General features: G+C 34.8%; 1 protein-coding gene across 4 annotated transcripts in view; it reads left to right on the forward strand.

Moving 5' to 3' along the window:
- Window positions 1-15,714, forward strand: part of LMBRD2 (LMBR1 domain containing 2) — a 54,970-nt gene extending 39,256 nt beyond the window's left edge. The window contains exons 13-18 of one of the 4 annotated variants that reach the window (XM_070357643.1): window positions 465-562; window positions 3,593-3,696; window positions 4,878-4,924; window positions 5,953-6,058; window positions 8,803-8,932; window positions 9,830-15,714. In XM_070357643.1, coding sequence (XP_070213744.1) covers window positions 465-562; window positions 3,593-3,696; window positions 4,878-4,924; window positions 5,953-6,058; window positions 8,803-8,932; window positions 9,830-9,914 — 570 coding nt within the window. In that variant the 3' untranslated portion in view covers window positions 9,915-15,714. Of the gene's footprint in view, window positions 1-464; window positions 563-3,592; window positions 3,697-4,774; window positions 4,925-5,952; window positions 6,059-8,802; window positions 8,933-9,829 lie in introns of those variants that run through there. The other 3 variants (XM_070357644.1, XM_070357645.1, XM_070357646.1) reach the window with 3 other exon arrangements.
- Window positions 15,715-24,510: the final 8,796 nt, after the last annotated feature.

Here is a 24,510-nt window from a genome sequence, read left to right on the forward strand (position 1 = left end):
GATATTGCTTTTGTTTTATTATAAACAAAATTTTTTGGTCCAGCTAAGCATATTCACAGACCTGACCTATAATAATATTAACCTTTATGTTTATAGTCTTAGTGTAATTGATGATTTTCAGTAATATTTATATAATATTAATTTCTTAGGAGAAAATAAGCCATATCAAGATATAATAGACACATAACATTGTATTATTTTAAGGTATACAACATAATTAGTATATGTATATATTGTGAATAGTTAGCACAGTAAGTTTAGTTAACATTCATCACCACACAGTCACAGGTTTTTTCCTCTTGTGATGAGGACTTAAAAATCAGGCTATTTAATGCTTCATTTCTACTTTTTTGAAAACTCCAAATTTATTGATATAGCTGGTTATGATAAACTTTCTAATGATGAAAAAGAATGAAATATATAGAGCTGTACTGATTTAACTAAATTTTTTTCTTGCTCCTTAGATTATGGGTTCCATGAAAGTTTTATCCTTTATTGCAGATGGGTTCTATATATATTATCCTATGTTGGTGGTAATTCTCTGCATTGCTACGTATTTTAGGTAAGAAACTTAACATTGCTTGTTTTTTCTTATATATATATATCCTGATCTGGATATCTTTCTCCTTAAAATTCTTTTAAATATTCACTGATTGGGTTTTAGTTGTTTGTTTTATTGTGGCTTTGGAAATGCTGGGGGTAGTTTAAAGAGATTGCTTGAGTGCTGGATCAGGGTCTCCCTCCAAAGATACTTTCAAGAAAAGAGAGTTATTCTAAGTATTTGGCCTACAAAGTGATAGGATTAATAACAGAATGTTAACTCTGAGTCCTGGCCTTTGGTCATGGCAGCCATTGTATCTTATAAAACACCTGCTTGCCCAGCTTCTATTTGGTAACATGTATTAGTCTTAGGGCTTTCCGCATAATAATTTTTGGGTTTCTGGGTGTTTCAGACCGTAATCAGCACAAAAGATCAGTTAAGGAGCAGTCATAATCAGACAGTACATGGAAAGTACATGGACTACTCTTTTTATCAGATCAGAAAAATTGGTAGAAGCTTGGCAGAGATCTGACTCAAGAGGAGTTAAAAGACAGGTGTCCTTGGCTTCTAGCACCTTGCCTTCCTTCTTCACTGCTTCAGTGCTCCATGACACACCAAAAATGCTACTTAAAAAAATTTTATTGATAATAAGTTTCATCCAACCACTTTTCATTTAAATCTTTCAGTATAATTAGTTATTACAAATAGTTTACAAATAGCATATATTATTATACTGATATTCTAACACTTGGATATTGAGTAAAAAGACAAATATTATTTGAAATAAATTCTCTGTTGAATTTTTTTAAAGCATCTATATTTTATCTTATCATAAGTAAAGGAGCCAAAGGATTATAATTTAATATAAAACTTAATATGAACTGGTGAAAATGAAAGTCGCTCAGTCGTGTCTCTTTGTGACCCCATAGACTGTAGCCCACCAGACTCCTCTGACCATGGAATTCTCCAGGCAGGAATACTGGAGTGGGTTGCCATTCCCTTCTTCAGGGGATCTTCCTGACCTGGGGATTGAACCTAGGATTCCTTCATTGCAGGCGAATTCTTTACCAGTTGAGCTATCAGGGAAGCCCATGAACTGATAAAACAATATAATATTTTCAGCTTTTTTCTGTAAGGTAGGAAAGACAGAGGTTTATATTTATTATGAAAATGATGTGTTAAAAATAAGAGACCAATCATCCTTTGGATGTCCAAAACTAAACTTTTTTTATGTGCTTATTCATTTATAAACTACAAATGGAACATTAAGAGCTTGTGATGTATAAATCTTATCTCCTCATCTTAGTGGTTATCTTGGTAAGATTGGCATCTCTACTTAAGGTTAGCATCTTATTAGATTGACATATGCATCAAGGAATAGATGGATGGGATAGTGCCTTGTCAACTATAAAATTTTAATGTAAGGAATTGTGTCTAAAAGGAAAATTGTTTAACTTAAAAATATTTCTTTAAAAATGTTGTTTTATAATTAAGATAAACTTTGCTAGTTTTTTAGGAGACAAACTCCTTAAAGTTTGTCTTTAAGGAAAAGAAAGGTCATATACCTTAATTATCAAATTATATTTTTATAATTTATATATATTATATGTGTAATATTATATATATATAATATATATTTATATTTAAAACTATACTGTATTATAGGAATATTTGAAGAAATGCCTTGCAGGCATTTCAGCATTAACTTGACTTTATAGGTCAATTTTCTTTTGGAATGCTGCCGTAATAGTCTAATTCCTTTATTACTAGCACATAACCATACACAGAACTATTAATAATATTCAGACTTAACTGCCTAGAGCCTATAAAGCTGTTTGCTGACACTTTAGACAAAGCTACAACCTTTACAGAGACAATGATCTCATCCTGCAGTATAGTATTCCCACAGGTATATAAGGATGGTAGAGGAATATTTAAAGTCACAGAATTAGCATGACCATCCACCTGAAACCCCAATTTTACTCACTGGTAAGTCATACAAGCATTCCCTATATATTAAAACAAGCAGATAATTTATGAACTAGTCAGATTTTTACACATCACTGATGTGAAATGGGAGATCTTTACTTTTTCTTAATTGCTTCACTGTTTTCTCTTCCTAACACACGTGAATACACACACACACACATACATACACACTCCTCCCTTTCTTCTTCCTCTCTCTGCCTTGCTTCATGTATGGTGTTCAGAATTCTGCCATTAAAAGTACATTAGAAAAAAGTTTGAAAACTAAGGTAGTAAAAAGAACTTGGTCTTTGTTTTGTTTTAGATTTAAATCCTCAGCTCTAAAATTTATTGATTGGCCTTTAGCAAAGTATTTAACACCCTTTGTTTCTGTTTCCTTATCTATAAAGTAATATTTATCTCTTAGAGTTATAGTAAGAATTAAATAAGAATAACTGTAAACTATCTGATGCGTAATAGTAGTTTAACAGATATTAATCCTTCCTTCCTTATGTACCGTATTTTCAGAGTATTCCTGTCCTGCACAACAATGAGGTTTAAAGTAAAAACCAGATAAGATATAAATGATTGTCCCCAGATAAGCTGTAATAATCAATTCTGAATTTATAGTAACACTGATTTAAATAGAATTGACTAGTTCTCCGGATTAACAAAACAGAACGTGAAAGTCAGTTTGCATAATTAAGACTTTCTAAGCCAAGAATATTCTGCACTTGTAAATACTGGTTGTGTATGTGTGTTAAAATTGCTGTTTGAATACCAGAAAAGAATAAATTGCTTTTGTATTATAGCTATTGCTTAGCATCCTGTTATAATAATCTTCTGAAAGTATGCTGTGGCCTGACTTAATTTGTGTCTGTAAGAAGTCGGGCTTTGGTGCATACCCTAGTCAGTGGAGCACTGGGCATTTAAGTTTCTTAGAAAGGGAAATAAGTACTTTTTGAAGAAAGACAAATGTAGCGCTGTAGAACTTGACATGATAACTAGAAATACAACAGAGGCTTCCAATTTAAACATTTACAGTATGAAATAATGCTTATCTTTTTGAAAATCTACTTTTATTAGCTTGGGAACTCGTTGTTTGAATCTACTTGGTTTCCAGCAGTTCATGGGAGATAATGATATGACATCAGACTTAGTTGATGAAGGGAAAGAATTAATTAGACGAGGTAAGATTTGTCTTTTAAAATAAATGAAGAGAAAGTACTGATTCAAAATACAAAATTAATGTTTGTATGATTTGAAACTTCTAATCTATCTTAAGACATTACAAATTAATGTGTTTTAGCTAAAATTCTATGGAAAGCCTTCACAACAAAAAAAATTTGAAAACATACATGGTTATTTCATCTGTCTTTAAGAAATTCTGTAGCAGAAATTGTTAATATGTCTGCAACTAAATAATACCCTTGTTTAGTATTGGAGTCATTTTCTTGTTTTCTTTGAAATAGATTTGTCAAATTGAATACAATATAAAACTCATTAAAGAATCACCATTAGTTTAATAATTTTTCATTCAAACCAAGGCTGGTTTTTAGAATGTAGTGATCATTAACAGCCTGTTAGAATGCATTGTGCTGTACTGGAGTCTAATCTCAAAACTGAGTGTATCAAATTTCTTGGTGTTCAAGTGATGGTAGAATAGGAAGGAAAAGAAGAACAAAACTTGAGTTTGGGGACATTGGTTTTTAGGCATTCTTCCTCCTTGAACATGGGGTTCTTTATGATCTTATTTAAACATAAACCCCAAATGTACTATGGCTCTAAAATATGCTAGTGTAGCCTTCACAAGCTCTCACAGGAAGGTGGTGCCTAGTTAATGTAATAATTCTGCTGTTTGCATTAATCAGACTTCATCTGGAGTATCATATCCAGTCCTGGATAAGATTTTCAAGAGTAGGACTGATAAGTCAGAAAGAATTTAGAGGAGGGTAGGCAGAATGATGAGTGTGTCAGGTATATCTTATGGGAAAAAAGCACTGAGTATATAGCCAGAAGAGAGTAATGACAAAAAAAAATCTTATGCAGAAAAAAGTATGAATTTAATTTAGAAGACAAAAACGAAGAAAAAGAGAAGCTGCCTAGAAGCACATTTCAAGTCACCATGGGGAGAAGTTCTTCCTCACTGAAACTGTTTAGATAGAGCCTAAGAGCGATCTCCAGCAGAAGTTGGGAAGGTATTCTCTATGGAGTTAGGTGACCTCTCCGGTTCTTTCCAACAATAACCTATTACCTTTGACTTTGTAGTAATTTAAAGGAAATTGGTCATAGCCTGATACCTTTACTTCAGTTACTCTACATCTAATTAAACCATATTATACCAAATTTGAGACCACTTTTCTGTCTCTAGAGAAGAGAAAAAGGCAACGGCAAGAAGAAGGTGAAAATAGAAGAAGAGTAAGTATAGTACTTACTAACTTGCTATACCCTAAAGATTAATGGGAACTATCATAAGAATCTAATTGATTTTGGCTGAAAACAATGGGACAATGACATAGGATGTTTTTCTTTAGTCCTTTGTTTGCTAAGGCAAACTAACCTCCTTGAGAATTGAAAAGGCAAAAAGTGAGAAAAATCTAGTCATAGTCACTATAAATTTTCAGTCCCCGAGTGTGTCCATACTGGAGAAGTGAAGACTCAGGAGACATAATAGTTGCCTTTGTGTATTTTAGTGTATGTCATGGAAAGGGAGACTTGTTCTTTATTTCGGAAGGCATAACCAGCACCAAAGAGTGGAATAGAGTTCACCTCTATGTGAAAACTTAGGGTTTACCAAAATTGGAACAGGATGATCAAACATAAATTTTTCACATCTTCTAATAAGAAAGCCAAATAGCATCTGGCATGACTATTTTAGAGTGAAACTCTGCACTGCATGGGTTCCTTTCAATTATAAGAATAATGAGTAAAATCCCAGTTAAGATTTTAGTGCAGTTAAGACACAATGCCACGTGAGTCATTACTTAATTATGTTTATCTACAACTTTAATTTTACTATCAAAAATGACTTTTTGGGTCTCTATGATTTGTAGAATCATATTTGGGTAGAATAAAATTTTATTAACATCTTATTAATTATTTTGAGTTTCATAATCCTTCCATGGTCAAGATAACCTTACTGTAGTTATAATATTATTTTGACATTTTAGATGGAAGTCAATAACTTAAAATAATCATAGCTAGTAAAAATGTCTATAAATGTCTTCAAGTTAAGTTTGATGACTATTAAAATCATTTAGAAATAAAGGAAATTATCTATCATTTCTAAAGGTACTGTGCTAATTATACTGATTATCTGACAAATTCCTGATGAAAAAGAATTAGATTATATTACTCTACATGTATAATCTAATATATCAGTTATCACTGATGAATTATTTTCTGACTGTGTGTTCTCATGTTATATGTTCGTGATTCTTTTCTAGGAATGGAAAGAACGTTATGGACACAGTAGAGAAGATTCCACTAGAAACAGAAATGTTCATATTGACCCAAAAGAATCAAACTTCTCAGAAATGAGTACCAACCGATGTAAGTAGTTTATTATCTAGTTTTCTTAAGAAATTTTTTTTCTATGCTTGCTTGTCTTTATAGAATAATAAGTGAGGTTCTGCAGTGCCTTTCCTTTTTTCATCCCTCAGTATATGGGAGGAAGAGGAAAGTAAAATATGCAGCAGGTAGGAGAAGGAGACATCTGGGACATCAAATGAATAGTTGTCATTATACTATCTAAATAATAGTACTTATCTCAGGCATATTTTTGGCAGGTATCGGTTTCTATTAACCTAGATATTTTTCAGGCTATTTGGTCATTTTTATAATAAATTACCGACTGACTCTTATGTGTCAGGTACTTTCCCAGGAGTATGAAGAAGACAATTTCCATCTTTGGTTTGCCCTTAATTGAATGAGGAACTGATACCAGGAAGAAGACATTGGCCAGTGGATTGAGTCAGGAAGCCTCCCCATATTCTTGATTTTGTCATATGCTTTTGGGAGAGTGACAAGAGACCTATTTGTGTGCAGGATCCAGCACTGAGTAGAAGGGAGAGGAGAGATACAGGGATGCTGAGAGAGTTTAAGGCTGCACACATGATGCTGAAGGACTCAGCTCAAGGGAGGAAAAGGAATTCTTCATTGGGAAAGGATTTCTGTTATAAAGAAATACTATTTAGGAATGAGTAGTACTTAGCCAGTTGAAGGGGTTTTTAGGCAGAACAAAGAATGTGCAACATGCGAGAACTTTTGGGGAAATGTAGATTTTCCTCTATGACTAGAACCTGAAGTATGAGAAGCTTGATGAGAGGAAAGGCTACAGAGATAGTTGGGAAACGTATTATCACACTTAGAAGTTTGGATTTTATCCCAAAGGTAAGATTTCAGTATGGAAAGAAGCATGCTCAGATTTTTGGTTTAGAAAGATGAATTTGACATCTATATAAAGTATTATTTCCAGGGAAGTGAGATACAACACAGTTTAGTGTCTGTTGTAGTAATGCAGTCAGAAAATGATGAGGGCCTTAATATACAATATTGGTTTTATGGAATAAATCAACACAACATTGTAAAGCCATTATCCTCCAATTAAAGATAAATGAAAAAACAAAAAAATGATGAGGGCTTAAAATAAGCATCCTTGAGATAACCCTGGAGATAAAGAAGAGAGGATGTGTTTGGATGAGATTTAGCATAAAAGAAATAATAGAAAGCTGAAGTTTCAATTAAAGCTAGGAAATAGAGGGATAATTCTACAAAGATATTTGGAAGCTTATCTTGGATTTGGACTTAACAAAGTGCAGAGATCTGGAGGGTATAGGAGAATGGTTAAGAGGAAACACAAAACCTTGGGATGATGAATTAGAACCTGGCATGTGGGAGGCAACCAGTATTTGCTGAATGAATGAGATAAATAGTGGAGGGCAGAGTCCAAGATGACAACATAAGGTAAGAGAGAATTGGCTTGCCTTAGTGTCATGGTTTGTTTTGAAGCTGTTGAGCTGCTCAAAATAACACTGTGAAAATTCAGGTTTTTATGGAGAAAACATCATTCATATAGGGAAAGGAGAGTTAGTTTTTCTAGATCTGTGCTGACCAAGGTGGTAACCATTAGCCACATATGGCTGTTTAGCATTTGCAGGGTAGCTGGTGCCCCATATTGAAATGATAATATTTTGGATGTATTGGGTTAGATATGTGAAAATTAATTTCAACTATTTCTTTTTACTTTTTAAATGTATTTACTAGTAAAAAGTAAATACAGGGCTTGCAATTTATTTCTGTTGGACATTGCTTCCTGAATTCTTGCCCTATGGAAAAAAGAGTTAGTCCTTTATTGCAGAGTTTGAGTTGATTGCATCTTAAAATCGTAGCCAAGAAATGAGATGTAGCAGCCCCTGGATTCACTATGAAACCAGCTGAAACTTATTTAATTGTGAACAGTTTCTCTGTTACGATTGCTGTTGTTGTTCATTCTCTAAGTCGTGTCTGACTCTTTGTGAACCCATTCACTGCAGCATTGCCGGTGCTTCCCGGTTCTTCACTATCTCCCAGAGTGTGCTCAAACTCATGTCCATTGACTCAGTAATGCCATCCAACAATCTCATCATCTGTAGTCCCCTTATCCTGTTGCCCTCAATCTTTCCCAGCATCAGGGTCTTTTCCAATGAATCAGCTTTTTCAATCAGTACTGAAGGTTCGGCTTCAGCACCAGTCCTTCCAATGAATATTCAGGATTGATTTCCTTTAGGATTGATTGGTTTGATCTCCTTGCTGTCCAAGGAACTCTCAAGAGTCTTCTCCAACACCATAGTTCAAAAGCATCAATTCTTCAGCGCTCAGCCTTCTTTATAGCCCAACTTTCACATCCATACCTGACTACTAGAAAAACCATAGCTTTGACTATATGGACCTTTGTCAGAAAAATGATGTCTCTTCTTTTTAATATACTGTCTAGGTTTGTCATAGCTATTCTTCCAAGGAGCAAGCGTCTTTTAATTTTGTGGCTGCAGTCACCATCTGCGTTGAAGTTAAATACTAATTCTGTTGCTGTAGCTGCTTCTGAGCTTAGACTACATACAAGGGAGAACTCTTCTTTCTTATTTTCTATCATATTATTAATCATTTAATATAATTTTGAGATAACCGTGTAGTTATCCTTTCTTAATACTGTCTTCACAATGAAAATTCAGATCCTTTATAATCTTGACTTTCTGTGTGTCCGTAGACTGTGACCCATAAAGACAATAGAAAGTGGAATTTTTTTTCTTCTTTTGCAGCGACATCTAAATATACCAGGGCTAATAACAGGACTGAAAGGGACCGAATAGAACTTCTTCAAGATGCAGAACCTTTAGATTTTAATGCAGAAACGTTCACTGATGACCCTCTTGAATCTGAATCAGGAAGGTAAGTTCCAGGTTGTCCTTTTGGCTCCAGTATTCCTCTGAAAATTTGATAACATTCTGACTTGATGAGATAAACATAAGGAAAATATTCATCTTTATTGCTAATGTAAAACATATTAAGCAACGTTTGATACCTTTTAACACCTGCTAATCTTTTATATTTTAAAAATTATATCATCCAGTGGTAGTAGTTGAAATTAGTACTTTCATAAATTATTACCAGTAGTATGATAAATAACAAAGAATTGAAATAATTTGGTAGAGTCTTAACAATATTTATATTCCTATTCTGACAATTCTATTTATGAAAGCCATCATATTTGGCAATAGTTACATAGATATGACTGGGTGGCACTGTATTCTGAGCACTTTAACAACAGTAATTGTGTTTTATGACTGTAAGTCCAATTGGAATTGAATCTAGAGAGGCTCAGTAACTTACCCAGGATCACACAACTTTTAAGTAACAAAATCAGGCATTTAAACCCCAGGACTCTGGCTTCAGAGTCTGTGCTTTTAGCTGTTATACCAAGTAGAAACAAACAAAAGCAAAACATCATGGGCATGAAGATATTTGCTTTTAAATAGCAAGAGGAATATTCTGTTTATATTCAACAATACAGAGTAGTTATTAAATCCAAATTTCATGATGTGTTTTATATCTCTCTTTTCCTTTCTTTTTTACATCTCTCATCCTGCCATATGTGTCATATCATAGGCTGTAAAACAGTTGTTGGTTGATTTATAATTATAGGTAAATCTCTTTAGGATAATATCCTTGGAGAATAAGTTTCTGATTTCAGCTACTGAATAGATTTTACAGTTCTTAAAAATTATGTACCCACTTCCTTTTAATGTGTCCTTGTTTTTCTCTCCTTCTTTATTTTTGATGCCTCAGATCATTTCTTTATCCACCTTTCAGGTATCAGCCTGGTGGACGATACCTCTCAATGTCTCGCAGCAGAATATTTGATGATGTTTAAAGTCTATAGGAATTTATGGAGTAGCTAACCAAGATCAACAAACAAGTTCAGTCTTTATGAACATCTGTATGCTCTAGAATTAACTACTGAACTCCCAGTGAAAAGTGTCAGGATAAAAAAGGCACGAAAAATTAATCAGATCTTAGTGATAATGGCTTATTATTCATTGAATATCGTCTTTATTTCTAATAGGATTTGTTTCATACCATTCCTGAAATGTCTGTCTTAGAAGTACAGTTACAATGGAAGGATTTAATTCATGATAAAGATCAGTATATGTTGAAAACATGTAGTTCAGTTTGTTTCAGATTAATTTTTTCAGGAAAACTTGTTTTAAAGGTTCAAGGAAGCCATAGTTACAACTGACTAATATTATAGTTTTATTATTGTGATTTACATATTCTTTCTAAAAAATATGTTGATCCTTTATTTCCCAAAGAGATGGAGACCTCAATAATAACCATATTTACAAAACCCATGTCTTAAAACAAGGCTTACTTACCAGACATAACTGAATGTAGAAAGCCCTTTTTCAACACTGTATGCAAATTAGTTAGGTTTTTGCATGTGTATTTAAGACTATACTTCAACTAGTGTTTGTATCTTCAGCATGTGTGCTTTAATCAGGTGGTGAATTATTCTTTCAGTCTTTGGTAGTAACTGGAAGTTGTCATATGCTTTTGGTATTGCTTTGTAAAAGATTTTTATTTCAGAGAGGAGTGTTCACCTTTACCATTTAGCATAGTGATTTAAGTGTTGATCATTCCATTCAAGGAGAGTCATAATTTTTAATGGTAAATAGTGAGGTTTTGGTGGCTCAGATGGTAAAGCGTCTGCCTACAATGCGAGAGACCCGGGTTTGATCCCTGGATCGGAAACATCCCCCTGGAGAAGGAAATGGCAACCCACTCCAGTACTCTTGCCTGGAGAATCCCATGGATGGAGGAGCCTGGTGGGCTACAGTCCGTGGAGTCGCAAAGAGTCGGACACGACTGAGTGACTTCCCCTTAACAGCCAAAGAGTCCCACAAAATTCTCTACTGTTAAAAGGTGCCTGTTTATTCCTTTTGAAAAAGAATATCTGGTTATTCAAAGATAAAAAGTGAGTCCATTTACTGTTACTACTCACACTTAAATTGTGATTTATAGAAAACTACTTTAGAGTGGAGATATGTAAGAACTTGTTGCTTAAACATGTTATCATTTTAAATTGAGTTTTTAAAATTTTGTTTAAGCCAAAGTTAGGTATTACATTTTAAATCACCAGTGTTTTATGCACAATGACTATAGTTCAGCACAACATTTTGCAAAAAGAGTTGTTTATGTCCCTGAAATATTTGCAACTCTTTGAGAATCCATACCATGGATTCACCCAGTGGTGACTGGGCCGCCCCATGGCCATCTTAGTTTCACCTGTTATCCTTTCGGTAGTGCTCATTTTCACTCTTAAGTATTCCAGTTTGAGGATGAATTATATAGTCACCTGACAATTTGATTATATGTTTCTTGAAGGTCATTTTTCCCTGAATCATAATTTTAAATGTTTTATTTCCCTCTTTTCTTAGTGTTATCACATAAATACGTTAGAAGCCACAGTTTTAGGCAGATACTGATAGTGTATCATCCTAATTATCTCATTTTCTTAAATTTTTATGATTTTTTTTAAGATTAGACCCCCTTTAAAATAATTATCAGTCAATAGATTTTCCTCTCAATCAAAATTATATAGACTACTCATTTAAGAAGACACACACACAGCCTTTTATTGTGAAGCGTGGTCAGAGAGCAATAGGCCAGGAGCAGAAATAATTTAACACTGTAATTTCATGACTGACCATTGAAACCTTGGGCAAATCATGTAACCTTTCTGTGCCTCAGTTTCTTCATTTTCAAAATGAAGAGGATACTTGCTATTTACCTACTGATCTACCTCACAAAGCAGTTGTGAGGGTATTGAGTTGATGTTTATATAGTGGCGTTTAAAAAGACAAAATAAGTTGTTAGCTATGCTGGTTTTCCACACAAGTGGTATTTGAAGATATTAGATAGGAAACAGATCACCCAGAAAGTGGTCCAGTTTCTTATTGTTACAGAGAAGCTTACAAGTTCCCAAAGCAAAAACTCTTTCTGGAATAAGTAATCAAAATCCTGTGAAAATAATATTGTTTTATTATTTAGTCTTTGAGTTTACTTTGGAATATGTTCCTTAAGTATAATGTTGTTTCTCATAGGTTTTATCATGAAACTCAGATGCTATTGTAGAAGCAGAAAAAGAGAAGAAATGATCCAGTTACTTTTATAATTTATAATACTCTAAGATATATTGATAGAAATATGTAAAAGATGTACTACTTTATTATTAATTTTTAAAATGATTATAATAATTGGAGTGTATGTAATACTTCTATAAAACAGTATAGATCCCCTTTATGACTTTTGAGTTACTTCCAAAATAATTTTGGTTGTTTAAGTGATCCAGAGTATTCAATTGTTTAGGCAGAATTTGTTACAGGATTTCATATATGATCATATAGGAACATTACCTGGCTGGGTAATTTTGTGTTTAGAAGTTAATTATTTAATCCCTGAAGTCTTAAGAGTTTATTGCTGGGGAACTAAGTTAATATTTGTTAAGCAACTTTGTAAAAACTGTAATATGAACAAAAGTTTTCTGTTTTGAGAATATTACTAAAATGACATCTACTGCAAAACATTGCTACTAAATTCATATACTTTACATGCAAAGTATATTTCTTGAAGAATTACTTCTGACAATTACCTTTTGAGTGTTTCTTATATTGTAATAGATTCCTATTTAAACTTTCTAAATTATTTTTCTAAATAATTATTAGAATATTCAGTAAGCCATTGCAGAAAATAACAATAAGTAATCTATTAATTTCATGGATCTGTAAGTTGCTATTAACTTTTGTTATTACATCAATAATTTGTTATTATTAGAACATTTAAAAAATCATTATTAAAATAAGACTAATTATTAGAATTTGTTCTCTTACCAAATGAACAGGGGCTTGGGAATAATTTCCTTATACTAGAGGCCCTCATTTCACAAGAGTCATAAGAACTAAATAACTTTCAAGGGTTTTCAGTTTATAAAGAATAGATCAGAGGATTGGACAATCAAAATTTTTTAAAATATTGCTGCCAATTTGTTTTTGGACACTACTATTTGATTAGATTATCAGTTCTTACATGTGTGCTGGTTGTATACTCAAATGAAATTAAATGTGGATAGGCAAGTCAATGTGTGTTTTTTTAAGTATATTTTAGAATATTAATGAAAGAATTCATTGATATACAACGGCAAACCTCATTTTTGTATATGTGTAGTAGATTTAGAGAATGTTCTTGATTTTTATGTAGATTACTGTTTTAAAGGAAAAATAAACTCTCCATAATTTTAATTCACACTGTTCAGTAATGTGAGTTTTATATTTGTGATTTGTGTCGGCCATGCCTGAAAATCACAAGGATAAATATATTTGCACTAAGAGGCAGAACATATCCCTGAGAAATCTTAACGTACTTGAATTTCCAAAGTGTAATGGATTGTATTTATTAAATCCTAAATGTTAATAAGTCAATGGATCGAGACTTTTATCTTTCCTTTCTTTTCTCCCTTTCTCCTTTCATTCCTTTTATACCTTCTTTCCTCTCTGAAGCCTGTCTTTATAGTATAGCTTATAATGAGCTGACATGTTTTTCTTCCGTTTGTTTGGTGTATACGGTTGTTTTTGATGGTCAGTACACTCAAAAGGTAGTAGTTCTGACTACAGATCCCACTACTTGAATAGCAGTATTGCACTTAAAGTAGTACAACAGATTTTGCTAGACAACTAAGCAACATCTGGATATAAATATGAGGTGTGCTAGCTCACTGTGTTGTCTTTCTCGCCACTAAGTAGGATACTTCAGTAAAATGAAATATTCTCAGTGTAGATGTTTTAGCATAAAATTATATTTCTAAAACCAGTGATTATTAAAAACAAGCAAACAAACTCCAAACATTAAAAACCTTGAGACCTCATTTTATGAAAAGGAATTTATAAATAACATACATCGTTGTCAAAGTTTTCATTAGAAGAGGTTGAAACAATGTAAGAGTGTTACAGGGAGCCTTCTGAAATATTAATTCCCTTTGTGTGGGTTACTTCTTTTCAATTCAATGACTTATTTTTCTGCTCAGAGACCTGGAAGACTAGGCAGTGTTATTCCCTTTACTAACTCCTGGAGACCAGGTCCTGTGAGCCGTCTCTACCATCAGAGCAGCTATTAGCCCTGCCCCATCCCCAGTCCTATTGCAGTGGGAACATACCACACCCCTAATTCCTTTATGTTCAGCTTGGTTTTCCTAACATTTTATATCCATTGTGGTAGATTGAAGCCTCATCACAATTTTAAATTTGTTAATGAAACAAGAATAATGGCATGTTCCTCTTCTCATCGATATCCTAAAAGACTTTTGTTTTTAACACACTCCCTGGAGAGAATTAACCTTTTTTTCTATGAAAATCTTTTCTTTTGTGATTATCCTGATCTCACATCATTTTGCAAAAGGAGATTTTTACTGTACTTAGTGCGAAAGAGTAGAAAGAATGATTTACTGTGGCAGACATATATATAAAGTCATAATTTGTTAATCTGACTGTACAACACCATTTTGAGTTGGTATTATTGACACAAATCTTATCAGTCTAGTCATTTAGAGCTGTATTTCTCAAAAGAATGCTGGCTAGCATCTTCCCTACTTAGTACACCAAATTGTAGGGGAGAGACTATGTATTTTTTTTTTTTTAAGCAATCCAATGGATTTGTTTTTGTCCATATTTTGTAAACAACTTGAAGAACTTTTCTCATTTCGCAGATAGAGAACATGTGGACCTGTCTTTTAAATAATTGTAATCTAATATATATATTTATAAATTATAGCATTGGAAAAAGAGCTCTAATAATGATGTTGTTACTTCCTGGTATTTAATTTTTATAAAATGTTTTTGTAAATAACTAATTGTAGTATTGCTTTTAAGTAGTTTTAAAATCTTTCTAAAATAAGTTCTGCCCAGGACTTATTTCCTATTAGAAAGTTCAGTAGTCTAGTATGAGTTTGAAATATTCCTACATCTCTTCAGTATCTTTTTGTATATACCAGTACTCAAGCAAAGTATACCAAAAGCCTAAGTTCTGTGTTGCATTAATAACGTACTTGTTATTTATCTTATTCAGTGGATTAGGTGAAGTAGAGAGTAAGTCTTTTCAAATGTGCATCTGATCATAAATTTCAAAATGTTTATTATGTTCATTTTTGGTGCATGATGCCAAATTTATCTTTAATCAGCCACTACTACCTGGTTGTTGTTCAGTTGCTATTAATAAGTTGTGTCTGACTTTTTGCAACCCCATGGACTGTAGCCTACCAGGCTCCTCTGTCCATGGAGTCCTCCAGGTAAGAATACTACCTGCTATGTAATGGCAAATGTTTCCCTTTCTGATCAATGGGTTGTAGATATAACTATTTTTCTCTGCAGATTCTCACTAAATATGTATTTGAAAAAAACCTGCAAAGTGCTACCTGTAATTAAGTTAGCATCTTTGGCCTTATCTATGCATAATGTTCTCTCAATTTGGTTTTGACAGACTCATGGACTTGGAATTGCTTTGTAGTATTTTAACTTATTGTAATGTAATGAATTTTTTGAGATGTTTATTTGATTAGCTGTTAAAATGTAGGAAATTATGTAGCTTTGCATGAAATAAAGTACATTTCTACAAGTTACTAAGAACTTTGCTGGTCATTTATGTGTTTTCCTTCAACCATCTTTGAGATTATACTCTTTTTAGTAAACTAAGGCTTTTTTTGTTCCTTTCAAATTATTAACAGGTACCACAAAAGAAATGTTTTAAGATAAATAACTAAATACCTATACTTTAGGCTCCACCTTACTTCCTTCAGTGAAGTTGAAAACAGGAAAATCAATGAAACCAAATACTGAGTGTTTGAAAAGATCAATAAAATTGATGAAACCCTAGCCAGGCTGACAAAGGAAATAGAGAGTTGCTTTCCCATATACCAAAAATAACAATGGAAATTTGAGATTAAAAACAACATCATTTACATCCGTCCTAGTTAATACAGTAAGAAGAAAAGGAAATAAAAGATATGCAGTTTTGGAAGTAAGAAATAAAACTTTGTCTGCAGATCATATGATCATCTATGTAGCAATCTAAAAGAACTGGCTAAAAAAATGAAAACAAAAAACAACAACAACAAAAAAACCTAGAATGAGTAAATGATTATAGCAAGTTTGCAGGATATAAGGCTAATATAAAAAAGTAAGTCCTTTTCCCTTTTACCAGCAATGGAAGAGTAGAATTCCAAATTAAAGATAATACCATTTACATTAGCATCCCCTAAAATGAAATACTTAGGTATAAATTTAATAAAATATATCTAAGATCTATATGAAGAAAACTACAAACCATTGATGAAAGAAATCAAAGAACAGAATAAATAGAGATTCCATAATGAGCAGGAAGGCAGGAAGACCCATTATTTCCAGGATGTCACTTCTTCCCAAACTGACCTATTGATTCAACGTAATCCCAGTTAAAGCCCCAATAAGTTATTTTATGGATATTGACAAACTGATTCTAAAGTTTATATGGAGAGGCAAAAGACCCAGAAGAGTCAACACAAACTGAAGGAGAACAAAGTTGGAGTACTGACACTAGCCAATTTCAAGACTTACAATAAAGCTACAATTATCAAGACATTGTGAGATTGATGAAAGAATAGACAAGTAGACAATGAAACAGAACAGAGAGCAGAAATACACCCACATAAATATAGTCAATTGATCTTTGACAAAAGAACGAAGCAATTCAGTGGAGAAAGGAGTCTAACGAATGATGCTGGGACACTGGACATCCAAATGCAAAAATAATGTAGACACTAACTTTACACCTTTTACAAAAATTAACTCAAAATAGTTCATAAACCTAAAGCACAAAACTTCTGGAAGATAACATAGGGGGAAACATAGGTAAACATGGGCTTGGCAGACAATATATATATCACACAAAAATGTGTGTATATATATATGTACCCAGAGATGTACAGGAATCGAATTATTCATATAATTTCAACCATAGATAATTCAGTCAACAGAATAGGTTTATTTATTCAACATGATGGATATGTGCATAAATAAGTGGAAGTGATTAATTATTAATACAACTGTGTAACAACATGGATGAAACAAAGATATTGTGGATCCAAACAAGTCAGACATGAAAAAATACAGTATGATTCTGCTTATATGAAGTTCAAAAAAAGATTAAATTGTAGAGTTAAAAAATGAATGCTTTGTAGTAAGATCATAAAGTGAAAAACAAGACATTACCATACATATCAGGCTATTGCTTACCTTTAAAGAGAAGGAAGGGATTAGTGACTATGATCAGCACAAGAGAAACTTCTGGATTGCTACCTGTGTTCCCTTTCTTGGGTGGTGGTTTTACAGGTGTCCACTTGGTAATGAATTGCTAAACAGTACATGTATCTGGTCCCATCACTTCATGGGAAATAGATGGGGAAGCAGTGGAAACAGTGTCAGACTTTATTTTTTTGGGCTCCAAAATCACTGCAGATGATGGTTGCAGCCATGAAATTAAAAGATGCTTACTCCTTGGAAGGAAACTTATGACCAACCTAGATAGCATATTAAAAAGCAGAGACATTGCTTTGCCAACAAAGGTCCATCTAGTCAAGGCTGTGATTTTTCCAGTGGTCATGTATGGATGTGAGAGTTGGACTGTGAAGAAAGCTGAGCGCCAAAGAATTGATGCTTTTAAACTGTGGTGTTGGAGAAAACTCTTGAGAGTCCCTTAGACTGCAAGGTGGTCCAACCAGTCCATCCTAAAGGAGATCAGTCCTGGGTGTTCATTGGAAGGACTGATGCTAAAGCTGAGACTCCAATACTTTGGCCACTTCATGCCAAAGAGTTGACTCATTGGAAAGGACCCTGATGCTGGGAGGGATTGGGGGCAGGAGGAGAAGGGAACGACAGAGGATAAGATGGCTGGATGACATCACCGACTCGATGGACACGAGTTTGAGTGAACTCTGGGAGTTGGTGATGGACAAGGAGGCCTGGCGTGCTGCGATTCATGGGGTCGCAAAGAGTCGGACACGACTGAGAGACTGAACTGAACTGAACATACTTTTATGTGTGCTTTGCTATGTATACATCTTCTTTTATAATGAAGTTTAAAAATATAGAGATTTAAATCACATAGCTTAAAAATTGAAACTGGAAGAAACTGTTATAGTGTTCCAAGGTCATGATAATATTCAGGAGGAGTAAAGATGTTGCTTTAAGCTAGATTTTCAATTGAGGATACATGCTACAGTCTTCTTTGGTAATCATTAAAAGAACAGAAATAGGATATAGCAACAAATAAAGGAAAAATTAAGTGACAAAAATTTTTAACTTAAAACAGGAAAAGAACAGAAACTACCTAAGACTAGAACTTTTTGTTTAGAAATGCATACCTAGTTGAGAAAACTATAAGTAAAGTCATGGGAAGTGATTTAATGTAGAAATCAGAGTATGCTTCTGATAGGGATGGACATTCAAAGGTATCACTCAAAACCCTCTGGGTTACTATGGGCAATGTTTTGTTCCTTATATGTGGGCATTTTGTACAAGCATTTTTCTATTTATACTTACCTGCTATACATTTGGGGGCTTCCCTGGTGGCTCAGACAGTAAAGTGTCTTCCTGTAATGCAGGAGACCTGGGTTCGATTCCTGGGTTGGGAAGATCCCCTGGAGAAGGAAATGGCAATCCACTCCAGCACTCTTGCCTGGAAAATCCCATGGACGGAGGAGCCTGATAGGCTATAGTCCATGGGGTCACAAAGAGTCGGACATGACTGAGCGACTTCACTTCACTATACATTTATATTTTATGCACTTTTTTGAATATGTCTGTATTTCAAACTGTAGAAGTTCTGAAAAATCTGTAAATCACATTAATAATCGAAAGAGTAAAATCACATCTCAAATAGTTGCATAAAATACTTTGATATAATCAACACATATTAAAGTTACATTTTTTAAAAAGCATTTTTCTGATAATGTATATCTGCATGCATACATAGAGACATGTATATGGGTAAGAACCTAAAACTACTGCAAAACAGTCTTGAGAAAGCTGGAGGAATTTTGCTCCCTGACTTCAGACTGTGCTACAAAGTTACAGTAATGAAAACAGTATGGTACTGGCATAAAAGCAGAAATAGATCAGTGGAAAAGACTATTTAGCGCAGAGATAAACCCATGCACTTATGGTCAATCTCTGACAAAGGAGGCAAGAATATACAGTGGAGAAAAGACCGTCCCTTCAATAACTAGTGCTGGGAAAACTGGGAAGCTACATGTAAAAGAATGAAATTGTAATTTTTTCTAACACCATATATAAAAATAAACTCAAAAAGTATTGAAGACCTAAATGGATGACTGGAAACCATAAAACTCCAAGAAGAAATCATAGGAAGAACATTCTTTGGCATAAATTGTAGCAATATTTTTTTGATATGTCTCCTAAAGCAAAGGAAATAAAAGCAAAAATGAATAAATGGGACCTAATTAAACTTAAAAGCTTTTGCACAGCAAAGGAAACCATAAACAAAAAGACAGCCTACAGTTTGGGAGAAAATATTTGCAAATGATGCTATTAAATACCAACAAGGGGTTAATATCCACAGGTCATACAACTCAACATGAAAAAAAAAAAAAAAGCAAAACCCAAACAACTCAATTAAACAATGAGCAGAACACCTGAGTAGACATTTTCCCAAAGATGATATATAGATGGCCAACAGGCTCATGAAAAGATGTTCAACATTGTTAATTACAATGAGATATCACCTCACACTTAGAATGGCTATCATCAAAAAGAACACAAGTAACAAGTATTGGCTAGGATGTGGAGAAAAGGGAACACTTTTAACATTGTTGGTACATAAATTTATGCAGCAATTGTGGAAAACAATGGAGGTTTCTCAAAAACTAAAAATGGAACTACCATATGACCCAACAATTCCACTCCTGGGAATTTGAAACAATACACACACCCCAGTGTTCATAGCAGCCTTATTTACAATTGCCAAGATATGGAAGCAACCTAAGAGTCCATCAACAGATGAATGGATAAAGACGATATTCTATATACATACAACAGAATACTACTCAGCCATTCAAAAGAATGAAATTTTGTCATTTGCAACAGCATGGATAGTCTTGGAGGATATTATGGTAAGCGAAATAAGTCAGGCAAAGACAAATAATGTATGATATCTTTTACATTTGGAATCTAAAAAAGAACAAAGTAGTGAATGTAACGACAACAAGCAAATAAAAAACCAGACTCATAGAAAACAGACTAGTGTTTACCAGTGGGGAGAGGAAAAGAGGGAGGGGCAATATAAAAGTAGGGGATGAAGAGGTACAAACCATTATGTAGAAAATAAGCTACAAGGATACATTGTACAATACAGAAAATATAGCCTATATTTTATAATAACTATAAATGGAGTATAACTTAAAAATTGTGAATCACTATTTTATACTTTATATTTTATATATTTTTATATGATGTGCATATGGCACATCAACTGTATTTCAGTTAAAAAATAATAAATGAAAAACAACTGAAAAACATTTTTCTGATAAAAGAATATATATATATAGACATACATATGTATAAATGAATGCAAAATTACTGCAGATGTCATCCTTTATGCTATAATCTTTACCTTTAAGACCCAGAGAAAGCCAAGAATACCTACCATCACCACTTCTATTAACATTGTATGTTCCATAATCATAAGAAGAGAAAAATAAAAGGCCTAAGAATGAGAAGGTTTTATTTACTCTGACATGATTATGTATGTGGAAAATCCAAAAATACACAAATTATTAGAATTGATAAGAAAGTGGTATCTCTTAATACGGTGTTTGGGGCCCCTGAACCTTGGTTAGTTCAGAGACTCCCCAGTAAACCCAATCCTTAGACTCATATTTATTTAAAAAAGGGAGTGCTCATTAGTGTGAGGATTATAATCAAATAATGGAAATACCAAGCAAAATGCTGCCCCACAGAAGATTCTTGTTATTTAAGAAACACCAAGTATCTGCATGGGTAAGTTGATCCTCTTCCTCCAGGTCCTTATCTGGAAGTCATTTCTGAGGGAACACCCCTGCTTAACTTTTCTTCTTAGCACTTAGCACTATCTAACATACTGTGCTTGGTTGCTCCGTCATGTCTGACTCTGCGATCCCATGGACTGCAGCCCTCCAGGCTCCTCTGTCCATGGGGTTCTCCAGGCAAGAATACTGGAGTGGGTTGCCATGCTCTCCAGGGTATCTTCTCAACACAGGGATTAAACCCAGGTCTCCCTCATTTATTGTCTGAGTCCCTAGGGAAGGGGATTCTGCCTGGCCAAATTCTGAAAACCATCAGAACTTAGCACTATCTAACATACTATGCTATTTCTCACCTCTTTCCTCAGACATAAGCTCCAAGAGGAATCATTTTTGTTTACAGAACCACTTGTGCCTGACCCATAATAGATACTCAATTTGTGTTGAATCAGTCGATTAATTTACTCAGTTTCCATCCTGCCCTGATCTGAGCTAATGCATGATATTAGGTACTGGGGATTGTTCAATGGGCTATCAATAGGAGGAGCCTTGTGATATCTTTTAAACCTCACAACATCTTTGTCTTTTCCCTGTGGAGGGAGTGAGGGCTGGAGATTAGATATGTGTGAGTATTAGAATTAGTAAGAAAGGAGAGAGGGCCAGAAAAGGGGGCATGGGAATACCAAAGGAAGACTCCTGGTATTCTGAGTTGGCATTTTGGGCCAGTGCTGCTCAGAGTGTCACTTGCCCACTTTGAAGAGGGACTTACCAGTGTGATTTTTGTAGAAACTCTTCAGCCCTGGATTTGTAGGCAGGGTTTCTCAAAACTATCCCACATGTTACTTTAAATGTTTTTTAAAACTTAATGAAAGCCTCCCAACTGATTTATATGAAATCGATAGTAGCATACAGACAGAATCATTATACTAACTGCTAGACTAATTAGATTGTGTCTATAGGGCTTCCCTGGGATCTCAGGGGTAAAGAATCCTCCTGCAATGCAGAAAACACAGGTTCAATCCCTGGGTGGGGAAGATCCCCTGGAAAAGGAAGTGGCAACCCAATCCAGTATTCTTGCCTGGAAAACCCAATGGACAGAGGAACCTGGTGGGCTACAGTCCATGGGTCATGAAGAGTCGGACACAACTTAGTGACTAAATAACAACAACAACTTTCATAATACCTAGTGCTTTCCTTTGAAAGACTTAACATCTTATTTTTTAATCTGTTATTTGTAATGATTTGTAATATCTCTCTTTCCAGTCAAACTGCCAGCTCCATGAAGTCAAAAGTCATGTTTGCCTGCCTCGCTATCAGTCCACAGAGTGTACCATAGTGTACAGCATTTAATAGATGATAAACAACTGCCTAAAGCTCAACATTCAGAAAACCAAGATCATGGCATCTGGTCCCATCACTTCATGGGAAATAGATGGGGAAACAGTGTCAGACTTTATTTTTCTGGGCTCCAAAAACACTGCAGATGGTGATTGCAGCCATGAAATTAAAAGACGCTTACTCCTTGGAAGGAAAGTTATGACCAACCTGCTACGTCATTTCAGTCGTGTCTGACTCTATGTGACCCCATAGACGGCAGCCCACCAGGCTCCCTCGTCCCTGGGATTCTCCAGGCAAGAACACTGGAGAGGGTTGCCATTTCTTTCTCCAATGCATGAAAGTGAAAAGTGAAAGTGAAGTCGCTCAGTCGTGTAAGACTGTTAGCGACCCCATGGACTGCAGCCTACCAGGCTCCTCCGTCCATGGGGTTTTCCAGGCAAGAGTACTGGAGTGGGGTGCCATTGCCTTCTCTGATGACCAACCTAGATGGCATATTAAAAAGCAGAGATATTACTTTGCCAAAAAAGGTCCATCTAGTCAAGGCTATGTTTTTTCCAATGGTCATGTATGGATGTGAGAGTTGGACTGTGAGGAAAGTTGAGTGCCGAAGAATTGATGCTTTTGAACTGCGGTTTTGGAGAAGACTTTTGAGAGTCCCTTAGACTGCAAGGAGATCCAACCAGTCCATCCTAAAGGAGACCAGTCCTGGGTGTTCATTGGAAGGACTGATGCTGAGGCTGAGACTCCAATACTTTGGCCACCTCATGTGAAGAGTTGACTCATTGGAAAAGACTGTGATGCTGGGAGGGATTGGGGGCAGGAGGAGAAGGGGATGACAGAGGATGAGATGGCTGGATGGCATCACTGACTCGATGGACGTGAATCTGAGTGAACTCCGGGAGTTGGTGATGGACAGGGAGGCCTGGCGTGCTGCGATTCATGGGGTCGCAAAGAGTCGGACATGACTGAGCGACTGAACTGAAACAACTGCTCCACTATCGAAAGATCAAGATTTATGGATACATTAAACCAAAGTATAAATCTTTCTTGACTAGGATTTTGCAGTTAATGAAACTCTTTGAAATTGTTCCAGATATAACTTGGAAAATTATCCTCATTCAGTCATTGAATTCAAGAAGACTCCTTGCACTATTGCTTTCTGGCCTTAAGCTGGCTATCTGCTTGTTTTCCCAATCCAATCAGAAGATGCTCATCAACCTACTATAGCCTAAACTGACTATGCATTTGGTCATATTTATTCTCCCTATTCATAACCTCATGCTCTTTTGGAAGAAGCCTACTGTACATGTCTCACTGATGAAATGTCAGCTTCCTCTTATTTGCTCCCAGTAATTATCAGTAATCATCCTCAGAGGAAGGATTTTCTCACTGAAACAGAAGTTTCAACACCATTTGTCCCAACATTAGTTCATTCCATCTTCTTCTTTCTCCTGAAACCAATTTTAAATATACTTGAACCATTTAAATATATGTGAATGGTGATATACCCTGTGTCCTTATGTATTTAGGGTAAATGCATGTTTGCCTTCTGTCTACCTCCTGAACTGACATTCTCAAGCCTGGCTTCATATTAGAATCACTTGAGGAACTTTGAAAGTATACTTATGTCTGGGTCCTATTTCAGAAGGTCTTATGTAGATTACTTATGGGGGAGTCCAGGCAAAAATGTATTTGTACAGCTCCCAGGAATTTCAGTCCACAAGGTAGAGACTCTCCCTTCTTCAACCACGTCTCTGTTTCCCCCAGCTTCACTTACCAGAACACACAAGGCAGGGCTCTCTCCTCAGGGTTTTCTCTAAATGTCAGGCCTCTTTAGCAAAAGGAGGTCAGAGTTGACTGCAGCTCATTCAGTTTGTCAGCCTGATTCCTGGGCTTGAGAACTAGGAATCTCACTTTTCAGCCAATTTGTCTTGAGATTTTTAAGTGTAGAATCCCTTCAGTTCAGTTCAGTCGCTCAGTCGTGTCCGACTTTCTGCGACCCCATGAATCGCAGCACGCCAGGCCTCCCTGT

Source organism: Bos mutus, chromosome 20 (genome assembly GCF_027580195.1).
Source record: "Bos mutus isolate GX-2022 chromosome 20, NWIPB_WYAK_1.1, whole genome shotgun sequence".
Classification (NCBI taxonomy): Eukaryota; Metazoa; Chordata; class Mammalia; order Artiodactyla; family Bovidae; genus Bos; species Bos mutus.